This window comes from Enhydra lutris, unplaced genomic scaffold (assembly GCF_002288905.1).
Source record: "Enhydra lutris kenyoni isolate GAN:26980312 unplaced genomic scaffold, ASM228890v2 scaffoldscaffold11, whole genome shotgun sequence".
NCBI classification, from domain to species: Eukaryota; Metazoa; Chordata; class Mammalia; order Carnivora; family Mustelidae; genus Enhydra; species Enhydra lutris.
In genome coordinates this window covers 39,603,904-39,618,416 of record NW_019154095.1, presented here as the reverse complement: position 1 = coordinate 39,618,416, position 14,513 = coordinate 39,603,904, and the positions used below count along the sequence as shown (strand labels likewise).

General features: G+C 37.4%; 1 protein-coding gene across 2 annotated transcripts in view; it reads right to left on the bottom strand.

Annotated features, from left to right (window-relative positions):
* Positions 1–2,251: 2,251 nt before the first annotated feature.
* Positions 2,252–14,513, bottom strand: part of LOC111144603 (hook microtubule tethering protein 3) — a 110,686-nt gene continuing 98,424 nt past the window's right edge. For both annotated transcript variants that reach the window (XM_022498983.1, XM_022498984.1), the window contains 4 exons: positions 8,497–8,597; positions 7,564–7,668; positions 6,665–6,736; positions 2,252–4,020 (listed from right to left, as the gene is read on the bottom strand). In XM_022498983.1, the coding sequence (XP_022354691.1) occupies positions 3,880–4,020; positions 6,665–6,736; positions 7,564–7,668; positions 8,497–8,597 (419 nt within the window). In that variant the 3' untranslated portion in view covers positions 2,252–3,879. The remainder of the gene's footprint in view (positions 4,021–6,664; positions 6,737–7,563; positions 7,669–8,496; positions 8,598–14,513) is intronic.

Sequence of the window (14,513 nt, the reverse complement as noted above, 5' to 3'; positions counted from 1 at the left end):
TGTAATTAGCAAAAAGCAAGACAACAAGCACTTTGCTCTCATTTTAAGATCATGGTCGTTCTTACTCACAGGGCTGTAAACTAGCTAGGCTTACACAAGCTGTGGGTTGTGGACGCTTTTTCAGATAATCTCACATGTTCCAACTGGGTTGGGTAAGTTTAACATTCCAAAGTCTGAAATCTAGACAATTGGAAATTGAGTGCAGAGAGTTAAGATAATTTTAAACGTTTAGATTTTTAAGACACTTCTCATCCTGGGATTGAGACTTTCAAATTTTTAACATGGTATTATCTTGAAAAGATGAATGCTTGTCTGAGAGCAAGAGATGCTAAAAAATATTTATCATTAGCTAACAAAAATAAAGTTGTTATGAAAAGGAGATGTGAATAAAGTAGCTAATAAAATGATCTTTTCTTCAGCTTAACTCCTCTTTTGCTGAACAACCACTTACTGCTGATCTATCTGCACAGTGTGGATTTTCTATCTAATGAGATAGAAAGGCCAGTGTTTCTGACTGGAGAACATCAAGCTCAATTTTATACAACTGAGCTTTTACTATATAAACAAAACAATAAAACCTCAACAAAATTATCCTATTATAATCTAATCATCTCTCATCCCACCAAGCTGATTTTACCAGGCTAGGGCTATCAAACAAATAAATTCAATCTTAATCAATTTTGGAACATGGGTCCTTTATTTAGGGACTTCTTTTTCTTGGTTATTATCAAATAATTAGACAAATGATAAAAAGGTACGACTGAATTTTTGAAGCTCTTTTAAGATATATACAGTTGTATTATTTATTCTCTTTTTCTACATGGTAAACTAGGATATTTGTTGGATTTTTTAATTACAAACTTTGTAAATACACACTGCAGAACATAAATGTTATTCTTTTATTCTTAGTTATTTACTTTGTATTTTCTTACCCTGGTTAGAAGGAAAAGAGAAAATAAGCTTTTTGCTGATAAGAGTCCAACACTGCCAGGATGGGTTACCCCCACATAATGCAGTAACACTGTACTTACTCCACTGCTGAGGCCAGGGCTGGGTCCACTGTCCGAGCGAACTGTGGCTTCATGAAGCTACCATATACAAGGAGTTTGTAAAAATACAGCACAGTATGGCTCATATCTAGATAAAGCACCCAATGGCTTTCAACTTCCAGACAGACCATGCATGCATCATCACAAATCTCCTGAGAAATGATTAGTCCCTACTGGAGAAATAGCAATTTATACATCCTGTCCAAAGCTGGGCAAGGAAAACAGGGCTGTCACTGCTACAAGCTAAGTTTTATTCCTGCTTTTTAAAAAAGCACCAGAATGTTTAGACATATAAGTTCTTCTATGTAATGAAAGTAACATACTAAACTAAAAAGGTAAAGGAGAGGGAAAGTTATGAATGTAAACACCAAATAACAGCATGCAACAGATGCCATAGAAAACTCAGAAGTAAAACTCGCTTCCAAAAGCCTGGCACCTTTTCTTCCCATTTGGAGAAATATATCTGAGTAGGTCGGTAGGCAGGAAACCAGGACTGGGGCAGTAAATAGAGAATTAAAATGAAAACTTCTCATCTCATAGGATATAACCCATTTAATGAATAGCTCTTTTACTTTCATCTATCTTATTCTGCAGGTAGTATAATTCCCAAATAATTTTAATGTTACGAAGGTTAGTGTTCATGTCTTTCTTTAAAACAGCTAAATCCTTGGGGCGCCTGGGTGGCTCAGTGGGTTAAGCCGCTGCCTTCGGCTCAGGTCATGATCTCAGAGTCCTGGGATCGAGCCCCGCATCGGGCTCTCTGCTCTGCAGGGAGCCTGCTTCCTCCTCTCTCTCTGCCTGCCTCTCTGCCTGCTTGTGATCTCTCTGTCAAATAAATAAATAAAATCTTTAAAAAAAAAAAAACAAAAAACAGCTAAATCCTTACGCTATTTATGAAATATGGGGGCAGGGGTAGAATCATCTTAAGAAGTTTTTAATCTTTTATTGTTAAAACTATGTTGATGAGGTGTGCTTAGCCTCCTGAAACCCCACAATGCATTCTACTCATGCGGTTCTCTCCATTATTACAAATTCTTCCTGCTTTACTGTCTTATCAGGCAGAAGCATTCATACCGTGCTCAGACTTTTGTACTTAATGTGAAAAATCAGCACAATGCATGGAGTCATTTTTGTGTATACTCTTAATACCTTTCTTCAAGTACAGTTTCTGAGGACAAATGAAAACACTACCAATTTTTAGGTCAATTTTCTTATAAAAAAAAAAAAAAAGTAAGGATTTAAAGCCAAACACCTGAATACAGTTTCTGAAAATTCTTAATTACATGTAGCTTGATTTAGTGTTATTTGTTTGTATTTAATATACAGGACTAAATGAAACCTGAACTTCCAAATAGCAAGTACATGAAATGAAATCTTATTAGAGGGCCTATCTAAAACCAAAAACCAATTAACCAAACAACTAACCTAATTTTAGTAATTTTTTGCTTAAAAAAAATTGGCTATGATGCAAGAAAAAGGCTAGAGGGGAACATAAATATAATTTGGGACCAAATTCTTAAGTCACTATGGAAGTCAGGCATAGGAATTTCATTTTCAAATGAATGATATTTCACATTTATATAGCACCTTATACAAAGTGCTTTCCAATCATTATTACTTGACAGCCATTCATCATTGTAAATAAACATGGTTTACAATCTGTCAACAAATCTAAGAACTCTGAGGCAACCAAATACCCAAGAGAAAGTCTTGGACTAGTACATAGAATTAAGAAAAAAAATGTTAAGAGACCTGTCATAATATCACATACAAGAAGTCACTTACTGATCTTAACGACTGATAGTAGCATGTTAGGTTTAGGAATTACTGAGAAATTGAAGGGTTTATATTAAAGAATAAGTAAACTTAAGTGCAAGCCAACAAGGAAATTGTCCAAAAGGTAAGGCTACCTATTACTTGTAAGTACATGAAAAATAAATCTTTCAGATGCGGAGGGCAACTGAAACTATAAATGTCAGCCACATTGCTAGAATTTGATGTTCAGTTACTAGGATATTCCAGAACAAGAAAAAAATTAATGCACTGCCTGATTTTTTTTTCCTTCTGTAATTTCCCCCCAAATAATCTAACCACTGCATTTATCTTCTGTCAGCAAACAAGACAGCAAGAAATAATGAAATTTTATGTATGTTTTAAAAATAGTTTCCAAATCTTCGGACAAATTTAATTTCCTATAAAACAATGTGGAAAACTCATTTTTTCCCTCTAAATAAATCTATCAGGTGCCTTAGGTAACATCTGATTAGCACCTCTGCCAATGTATTTATGTCTTTGCAAAAAGTGCACTTGCCAACCATTTTATATAGTAAATATGCAAGTTATTTGAAGTGCATTTGGAAAACAATTGAAAACACAGATTAATACATCATAAAAAGATTAATTCCCTTTAAACAAAGACATTCTTATAAAGCATGGTAACACAGAGGCACAATAAAGAATATAAATTGTATATCAATTATTGGCAGAAAATCTAATTCATTACAAAGCCTACACAATTGGGGAAAGGACGTTTTCATACAAAGAAAAGTACTACACTATTATACAACACTTTTAATTGGGCATTTAAAAATTTTTGGCACATTAAAAGGAACCAAAAGGACTACAAAATAAAGAACGAAGAAACTAAAATATAGACACAGGGGAGAGAAAGTCCTCAAATGAGAAACAACTAAATATTAACATAAAAGAGACAAAAATAAGCTGGCTGAATTTCCTGAAATGTCATCATATGTAACAGAAGTATGCTTTGAATGCAGGGCGTTTTTTTTTTTTTTTTTTTTTTTTTTTTTATTCTGATGGCAAGACTTGTCTACCTTGCTGTGGCTGGTTGAACATGGCCCGGATAAGATCTTCTTGTGCTGGTTGCTTGTCTTTGCCGAGCCAGAAATGACTGCCCTGAACCTGTACTAGCAAGTCTGTCTTCAGCCGCCTTTTTATGCAGGGTCATTCCCTATACAACATAGGAAAAAAAAAGTAATCAACAAAAAAAAGTGCAACATACTCTCACCAAAAAAGAAAAAATCATCATGCAGAATTTGTCTCATTGCATCATAAGGCACAATTAGGAATGTTAATTCTGTTCCAACAATTAGGTACAAATCTTCTCTTGGAAAAATTAAGGTTTAATTTTCTGAATTTACAATAACCAAAACCCAGATAATAGAGACACAATTTTGGAGTATATTGCCCACATTCAACCACACTTCCTTTTTAAATCAAATGTAGAAGGTGATTTCCCAGGAACAAACAGGACGATTGATTGGTAGCAGTTGATTCACATGGGGTTGTGGAAATCACACGCCTTATTTTTGAGTGGAAAACACAAATGCACATGTTGTTTCTTAAGGAGGAAAGCCACAGCTAGATATAATACATACCACCAGGGTGTTTTTCTTCACGGCAGGCAGGCTTGTATTCCCAAGCAAATTAAGAAAAATTCCTGACAGCCCACAACAGAGGGCCCAAGAGAGCAGGGGGTCTTTTTTGAAGACTGGAGGATGGCCTACTAGCTTAGAAGGGAGAGGATATACAATTGCTGGGCCCAGAGCACCTTAACAGGAGGGAGGAAACCTCTGGGAGTGGCCTTTTAAAATTGTTCATCTGTGAGGAGATCAGGGAAAAAGTGGTGTGGATACTAATTTAATAAGTCAGTAAAGAACCCTGACCAGGCAACCATTAAGAATGGAGAGCGACTATTTATTCTCACCAGTCATTGGCTACAAGTAAACTAATGGGAGGAAGTGGACACTGCAACAAGGAAGAAAGGAAGAAATAAGCAACTGAGAGCCAAAAGGAGATCAGGACCTAAGCCAAGCCAAGCTATGTGAAAAGTCCTAGGGCTTTCCTAGAGTGAACTGGACAGATTAGCGCAGAAGACAGAACACTAAACATCAACCTTCATATCACTTGTTAGCTTCTAGAGAAAACGCTAGTCATGGCTTTGCATCTTTTACAGAATTTCGGTCTATCACATATACCTAAATAAACAACATTTCTCCATTTTCCCAATGAGAAAATCCAGAACATGTTTTTTACTCAATTTAAATCAAAGCCTTCAAGAATCTGAAGAAAATGGCAAATATCTATTGGTAATCCTTAAATTTATTAAAGTGGCTACATATATTACCAATTCTATTTTATTTAAAATATATTATCTTTTTTAACTTTCACATTCCAAGCAACTTATTTAAATTCTTCACACACCTTTAAGATCTCGGTAGCCATGACTGGGCCATTCTCTGAGATACTTAATGCCTTTTCCAGGTGCTCGTCACCTCCTTTCCATTCAGTAGCCTGTGATGCAGAACTTTCTGAATGTATGTATGAAGCTGTTACTGGCTATCTTTCTGGAACATAACCTGTGTGAGGCTATTAGAAGTTACTCCTTTACTCCCTGAGAGCTGAAGAGTAGGGCTATGTTTTAATACCATGTCACAGAATAAGTAAATTCGCTCTATAACCACAATATGTGAAGTCATACAAATCAATCAAAACTATGAAATGACCAATAAGGATCGACTAACCTTTGAAGAGGACAAAGAGGAAACAGAAAAGGTGGAGTCAGAACTAGTTTTCAGAGATCTTCCTTACATAGTTTTCCCTTATTCTGTAATTTTTCATTTTCAAGAAATCTGTATTTATTAATCAAAATAATATTCTAAGCCCAATTTGATTTCCTTTGTTTTTTAGGATTGTAATAAAATTTGAAATATTTTTGCCTTGTGGTTAAAACAACATAAATGTGGACATGTCATGAAATTAGATGAATTTATGACAAAGATAAAATCCCACTATTAGGAGACCTGGGACATTATCCTTTAAGACACAGTATCAGTTACAATTGTAAAACAGAAACAACTACAACATAACAATAGGGAAGGGGGAGATGATGAAAAAAAAAAAATCCGGCTCAATTTCTTGTCTTAGGCAACTAACATTTTGACAAGGCAGAAGTGGTCTTACTGGGAAGAAAAACAATGCAAAAAGACAAGTCTAGGACAAAAATATTGAAAAAAGTACAGCACTCTTCAAAATTCACAGCTATTCACATCCAGAAAATTCTTACTGAAGCCCATAATGTTGATAAGCATTTACTTTTCCCTTGTAATATTTTTAACACTTTTTTGTGTTGGAAAATTCAATTTCAAAACCTCTAGTTTAGGTTTTAACACCATGAACATTCTGTAAACCCTATGAGATAAACCATCCTCTTGTAAGTTCCACTCCTGTGAAGACAATGGAATAGTCCCATAAAACAAATGCTACTGCATCTGTGTTTCAATATTATTAAAGTCCCCTTCTCCTAGAATAAAATGGTTCTCAGGGCCAGAAATCAAACTGTCATTTATCTTTCTATCCTTTAGGAATAATAATGTGTTCAAAACATCCTAACCCTAACCCTATTATGATAGTTCTCATTTCTCCTTTTCAATCCTAAGATCAGCATTAGGTTTGGTTAGTGTGTGTTAGGATAGCAATTATTTTCAAATTTATTTGGTAGAACTACTTCTATAATACAGTAGTATAATACAGGTAGTATAATAAACATTACATATTCAATGAACTTTGCAATGTGTTTTGAAGTGTTTTCTTACCATATTGTACCAGGCACTAACAATGTATTTCTCCTCCATTTCTCTTTGACTCTTTGTTTTCTCATATTCTTTCTAAAAAACAAGCACATGTAAACATGTAAAGATGAAATACACAGTATCAATAAAATACAATTAGTTATATAAATTCATGGACATAGTTGTATATAGCAAGGCTCCTAGAAAATAAAGCATCAAAAACCAAGTATCTTGGGGTGCCTGGGTGGCTCAGTCGTTAAGCATCTGCCTTTGGCTCAGGTCATGATCCCAGGGTCCTGGAATCGAGCACCGCATCAGGATCCCTGCTCAGTGGAGAGCATTCTTCTCCCTGTCTCTCTGCCTGCCTCTCTGCCTACCTGTGATCTCTCTCTCTGTCAAATAAATAAATAAAATCTTTTTTTTGTTTTAAAGATTTTATTTATTTATTTGACACAGAGAGAGAAAGAGAGATAGCAAGAGAGGGAACACAAGCAGGGGAAGTAGGGGAGGGGGAAGCAGGCTCCCCGCTGAGCAGGGAGCTCATGCAGGGCTTGATCCCAGGACCCTGGGACCATGACCTGAGCCGAAGGCAGATGCTTAACGACTGAGCCACCCAGCTGCCCCATAAATAATATCTTAAAAAACAAAAAACAAAAAACAAAACAAAACAAAAACCCAACAAAATGGGGTGCCTGGGTGGCTCAGTGGGTTAAAGCCTCTGCCTTTGGCCCGGGTCGTGATCCCAGGGTCCGGGGATCGAGCCCCGCATCAGGCTCTCTGCTCAGTGGGGAGCCTGCTTCCTCCTCTCTCTCTGCCTGCCTCTCTACTTGTAATCTCTATCAAATAAATAAATCAAATCTTTAAAACAACAACAACAACAAAAAAACACCAAATATCTTATCATATAGTATACAGCAAAGTACCTCTAAAGAATGGAAGAGTCGGTCTCGTTCCTGAAGCTGATTTTTAAGAGCTTGTATTTCTGGTGCTGCTCCTTGATTCTGCTTAGGGTCTAGAGTACGGATAACCTGCAAAAAGAAACAAAGAAAAAAAAATTTTTAAAGATTTTATTTATTTGTGAGAGAGTGTAAGAGAACATAAGAAGAAGGAAGGTTGTAGGGAGAACCAGACTCCCCACTGAGCGGGGAGCCCAACATGGGGCTTGATCTCAGGACTCTGGGACATTACCTGAGCCAAAGGCAGAGGCTTAACTGACTGAGGCACCCAAGTGCCCCCAAAGAAAAAATCTTATTGTATGGCTCAGCTAACTTCTGCCTCTGAGCAGCACAATACTTAGAGGAATGGGTCCTGAGGGTTAAAAGCCTGTCACTGTGACTCTACTGCCTTCTCTGCCAGCAGCTTGGTTTAGGCCATGGGCATGTTATGCAATCAATTCTAGTTGGCCAACTAGCAGTCTTCTGGGAAAGGTCTTTTTGCTTTTTGGCTCAATACTTTTACTATAAAAACTGATCAAACCTATAGAAAACTGAAAGAGGGAAACAGAAACCCATTTCCTTTAACCCCAATTCAGCAACTGCCGCACTGCCACATTTTCTCTACACCTACACACACACACACACACACGCACGCATGCTTGTTTGGGAGCCTACTGTAAAGCAATCTGCAGACCTGGGAACATTTAACCCCTAAGTACTTCAACATGCATCTTAGACTAAGGACATTCTCTTACACAATCACAATACCAACATCTCTGTAAGAAAACCAACAATTCTGTAAGTCATCACTGTTCAATCCAAATCCGCATTTCCACAGGTGTCTCCAAATGTCTTTGATAAATCACTGCTCCTTCCACCCCCAATTCTGTCCCCCAAGATAAATGCATTACAGACACTCACACTTTTGGCTTTCTCTAAGTATTTTTTATACCGTTCCTCCATTTGCTTCATTTCCTCTTCTTTCTTCCGTAAAGCTTCTTGTAATTCTTCAATTTTTAAGGCTATAGATGAGAGTGAAAAAAGAAAAAAAAATTTTTTTTAGATTTTAACAAACTGAAAAATATCTTGAATAAGTAGTAGCTTTGAGAGACTGTTTGGTCTATTCCCATATATAAATTTTTTTAAAGGATTTTATTTTTTTGAGAGAGAGAGACGAAGAGAGAGAGCATGAGAAGGAGGAGAGTCAAAGAGAAGCAGACTCCCTGCTGAGCTGGGAGCCCGATGTGGGACTCAATCCTGGGACTCAAGGATCATGACCTGAGCTAAAGGCAGTCGCTTAACCAACTGAGCCACCCAGGAGCCCTATCCTATATAGAATTTTATTTTAAAAATTCATAATTTTTATTTTCATAAAACAACTTTTTTTTAATAAAGCAAATTTTTTTTTTTAAACATGTATTTTTATCCCCAGGGGTACAGGTCTGTGAATCACCAGGTTTACACACTTCACAGCACTCACCATAGCACATACCCTCCCCAATGTCCATAACCCCACCCCCCCTTTCCCAAACCCCCTCCCCCCATCAACCCTCAGTTTGTTTTGTGAGATTAAGAGTCACTTCTGGTTTGTCTCCCTCGCAATCCCATCTTGTTTCATTTACTCTTCTCCTACCCCCTTAACCCCTCATGTTGCATCTCCTCTCCCTCATATCAGGGAGATCATATGATAGTTGTCTTTCTCCGATTGACTTATTTCGCTAAGCATGATACCCTCTAGTCCCATCCACGTCGTCGCAAATGGCAAGATTTCATTTCTTTTGATGGCTGCATAGTATTCTATTGTGTATATGTACCACACCTTCTTTATCCATTCATCTACTGATGGACATCTAGGTTCTTTCCATAGTTTGGCTATTGTAGACATTGCTGCTATAAACATTCGGGTGCACGTGCCCCTTCAGATCACTACGTTTGTATCTTTAGGGTAAATACCCAGTAGTGCAATTGCTGGGTCATAGGGTAGTTCTATTTTCAACATTTTGAGGAACCTCCATGCTGTTTTCCAGAGTGGTTGCACCAGCTTGCATTCCCACCAACAGTGCAGGAGGGTTCCCCTTTCTCCGCATCCTCGCCAGCATCTGTCATTTCCTGACTTGTTAATTTTAGCCATTCTGACTGGTGTAAGGTGATATCTCATTGTGGTTTTGATTTGTATTTCCCTGATGCTGAGTGATATGGAGCACTTTTTCATGTGTCTGTTGGCCATCTGGATGTCTTCTTTGCAGAAATGTCTGTTCATGTCTTCTGCCCATTTCTTGATTGGATTATTTGTTCTTTGGGTGTTGAGTTTGCTAAGTTCTTTATAGATTTTGGACACTAGCCCTTTATCCGATATGTCATTTGCAAATATCTTCTCCCATTCTGTCAGTTATCTTTTGGTTTTGTTAACTGTTTCCTTTGCTGTGCAAAAGCTTTTGATCTTGACAAAATCCCAATAGTTCATTTTTGCCCTTGCTTCCCTTGCCTTTGGTGATGTTCCTAGGAAGATGTTGCTGCGGCTGAGGTCGAAGAGGTTGCTGCCTGTGTTCTCCTCAAGGATTTTGATGGATTCCTTTCTCACATTGAGGTGCTTCATCCATTTTGAGTCTATTTTCATGTGTGGTGTAAGGAAATGATCCAATTTCATTTTTCTGCATGTAGCTGTCCAATTTTCCCAACACCATTTATTGAAGAGGCTGTCTTTTTTCCATTGGACATTCTTTCCTGCTTTGTGAAAGATTAGTTGACCATAGAGTTGAGGGTCTATTTCTGGTCTCTCTGTTCTGTTCCACTGATCTATGTGTCTGTTTTTGTGCCAGTACCATGCTGTCTTGATGATGACAGCTTTGTAATAGAGCTTGAAGTCTGGAATTGTGATGCCACCGACTTTGGCTTTCTTTTTCAATATTCCTTTGGCTATTCGAGGTCTTTTCTGGTTCCATATAAATTACAGAATTATTTGTTCCATTTCTTTGAAAAAAATGGATGGTACTTTGATAGGAATTGCATTAAATGTGTAGATCGCTTTAGGTAGCATAGACATTTTCACAATATTTATTCTTCCAATCCAGGAGCATGGAACATTTTTCCATTTCTGTGTGTCTTCCTCAATTTCTTTCATGAGTACTTTATAGTTTTCTGTGTATAGATTCTTAGCCTCTTTGGTTAGGTTTATTCCTAGGTATCTTATAGTTTTGGGTGCAACTGTAAATGGGATTGACTCCTTAATTTCTCTTTCTTCTGTCTTGTTGTTGGTGTAGAGAAATGCAACTGATATCTGTGCATTGATTTTATATCCTGACACTTTACTGAATTCCTGTACAAGTTCTAGCAGTTTTGGAGTGGAGTCCTTTGGGTTTTCCACATATAGTATCATATCATCTGCGAAGAGTGATAGTTTGACTTCTTCTTTGCCGATCTGGATGCCTTTAATTTCCTTTTGTTGTCTGATTGCTGAGGCTAGGACTTCTAGTACTATGTTGAATAGCAGTGGTGATAATGGACATCCCTGCCGTGTTCCTGACCTTAGTGGAAAAGCTTTCAGTTTTTCTCCATTGAGAATGATATTTGCAGTGGGTTTTTCATAGATGGCTTTGATAATATTGAGGTATGTGCCCTCTATCCCTAAACGTTGAAGAGTTTTGATCAGGAAGGGATGCTGTACTTTGTCAAATGCTTTTTCAGCATCCATGGAGAGTATCATATGGTTCTTGTTCTTTCTTTTATTAATGTGTTGTATCACATTGATTGATTTGCGGATGTTGAACCAACCTTGCAGCCCTGGAATAAATCCCACTTGGTCGTGGTGAATAATCCTTTTAATGTACTGTTGAATCCTATTGGCTAGTATTTTGGCGAGAATTTTTGCATCTGTGTTCATCAAGGATATTGGTCTGTAGTTCTCTTTTTTGATGGGATCCTTGTCTGGTTTTGGGATCAAGGTGATGCTGGCCTCATAAAATGAGTTTGGAAGTTTTCCTTCCATTTCTATTTTTTGGAACAATTTCAGGAGAATAGGAATTAGTTCTTCTTTAAATGTTTGGTAGAATTCCCCTGGGAAGCCGTCCGGCCCTGGGCTTTTGTTTGTTTGGAGATTTTTGATGACTGTTTCAATCTCCTTACTGGTTATGGGTCTATTCAGGCTTTCTATTTCTTCCTGGTTCAGTTGTGGTAGTTTATATGTCTCTAGGAATGCATCCATTTCTTCCAGATTGTTAAATTTGTTGGCGTAGAGGTGCTCAGAGTATGTTCTTATAATTGTCTGTATTTCTTTTGTGTTAGTTGTGATCTCTCCTCTTTCATTCATGATTTTATTTATTTGGGTCCTTTCTCTTTTCTTTTTGATAAGTTTGGCCAGGGGTTTATCAATCTTATTAATTCTTTCAAAGAACCAGCTCCTAGTTTCGTTGATTTGTTCTATTGTTTTTTTGGTTTCTATTTCATTGATTTCTGCTCTTATCTTCATGATTTCTCTTCTCCTGCTGGGTTTAGGGTTTCCTTCTTGTTCTTTTTCCAGCTCCTTTAGGTGTAGGGTTAGGTTGTGTACCTGAGACCTTTCTTGTTTCTTGAGAAAGGCTTGTACCACTATATATTTTCCTCTCAGGACTGCCTTTGTTGTGTCCCACAGATTTTGAACTGTTGTGTTTTCATTATCATGTTTCCATGAATTTTTTCAATTCTTCTTTAATTTCCTGGTTGACCCATTCATTCTTAGAAGGATGCTGTTTAGTCTCCATGTATTTGGGTTCTTTCCAAATTTCCTCTTGTGATTGAGTTCTAGCTTCAGAGCATTGTGGTCTGAAAATATGCAGGGAATGATCCCAATCTTTTGATACTGGTTGAGACCTGATTTAGGACCGAGGATGTGATCTATTCTGGAGAATGTTCCATGTGCACTAGAGAAGAATGTGTATTCTGTTGCTTTGGGATGAAATGTTCTGAATATATCTGTGATGTCCATCTGGTCCAGTGTGTCATTTAAGGCCTTTATTTCCTTGTTGATCTTTTGCTTGGATGATCTGTCCATTTCAGTGAGGGGAGTGTTAAAGTCCCCTACTATTATTGTATTATTGTTGATTTGTTTCTTTGATTTTGTTATTAATTGGTTTATGTAGTTGGCTGCTCCCATGTTAGGGGCATAGATATTTAAAATTGTTAGATCTTCTTGTTGGACAGTTCCTTTGAGTATGATATAGTGTCCTTCCTCATCTCTTATTATAGTCTTTGGCTTAAAATCTAATTGACCTGATATAAGGATTGCCACTCCTGTTTTCTTCTGATGTCCATTAGCATGGTAAATTCTTTCCCACCCCCTCACTTTAAATCTGGAGGTGTCTTCGGGTTTAAAATGAGTTTCTTGTAGGCAACATATAGATGGTTTTTGTTTTTTTATCCATTCTGATACCCTGTGTCTTTTGATTGGGGCATTTAGCCCATTGACATTCAGGGTAACTATTGAGAGACATGAATTTAGTGCCATTGTATTGCCTGTAAGGTGACTGTTATTGTATATTGTCTCTGTTCCTTTCTGATCTACTACTTTTAGAGTCTCTCTTTGCTTAGAGGATCCCTTTCAATATTTCCTGTAGAGGTGGTTTGGTGTTTGCAAATTCTTTCAGTTTTTGTTTGTCCTGGAAGCTTTTTCTCTCTCCTTCTATTTTCAATGATAGCCTAGCTGGATATAGTATTCTTGGCTGCATGTTTTTCTCGTTTAGTGCTCTGAATATATCATGCCATCTCTTTCTGGCCTGCCAGGTCTCTGTGGATAAGTCTGCTGCCAATCTAATATTTTTTACCATTGTATGTTACAGACTTCTTTTCCCAGGCTGCTTTCAGGATCTTCTCTTTGTCACTAAGACTTGTAAATTTTACTATTAGGTGACAGGGTGTGGACCTATTCTTATTGATTTTGAGGGGGGTTCTCTGAACCTCCTGGATTTTGATGCTTGTTCCCTTTGCCGTATTGGGGAAATTCTCTCCAATAATTCTCTCCAATATACCTTCTGCTCCCCTCTCTCTTCTTCTGGAATCCCAATTATTCTAATGTTGTTTCGTCTTATGGTGTCACTTATCTCTCGAATTCTCCCCTCGTGGTCCAGTAGCTGTTTGTCCCTCTTTTGCTCAGCTTTATTCTCTGTCATTTGGTCTTCTATATCGCTAATTCTTTCTTCTGCCTCATTTATCCTAGCAGTGAGAGCCTCCATTTTTGATTGCACCTCATTAATAGCTTTTTTGATTTCAATTTGGTTAGATTTTAGTTCTTTTATTTCTCCAGAAAGGGCTTTTATATCTCCCGTGAGGGTTTCTCTAATATCTTCCATGCCTTTTTCGAGCCCGGCTAGAACTTTGAGAATCGTCATTCTGAACTCTAGATCTGACATATTACCAGTGTCTGTATTGATTAGGTCCCTAGCCTTTGGTTCTGCCTCTTGTTCTTTTTTTTGTGGTGAATTTTTCCGCCTTGTCATTTTGTCCAGATAAGAGTATATGAAGGAGGGACGCCTGGGTGGCTCAGTTGGTTAAGCAGCTGCCTTCGGCTCAGGTCATGATCCCAGAGTCCTGGGATCGAGTCCCACATCGGGCTCCTTGCTCGGCAGGGAGCCTGCTTCTCCCTCTGCCTCTGCCTACCACTCTGTCTGCCTGTGCTCATGCTCTCTCTCTCTCTAACAAATAAATAAATAAAATCTTAAAAAAAAAAAAAAGAGTATATGAAGGAGCAAGTAAAATACTAAAAGGGTGGCAACAACCCCAGGAAAATATGCTTTAACCAAATCAGAAGAGATCCTAAATCGTGAGGGAGGAGAAAGGGGTTAAAAAGAGGTTCAGAAAGGGAAAAAAAAAAAAAAAAAAAAAGAAACAAGTAAAAAAAGAAAGAAAAAATATAAAAAAAGAAAAAAAATATATATATTAGATAAACTAGTTAAAAAACGTTAAAAAAG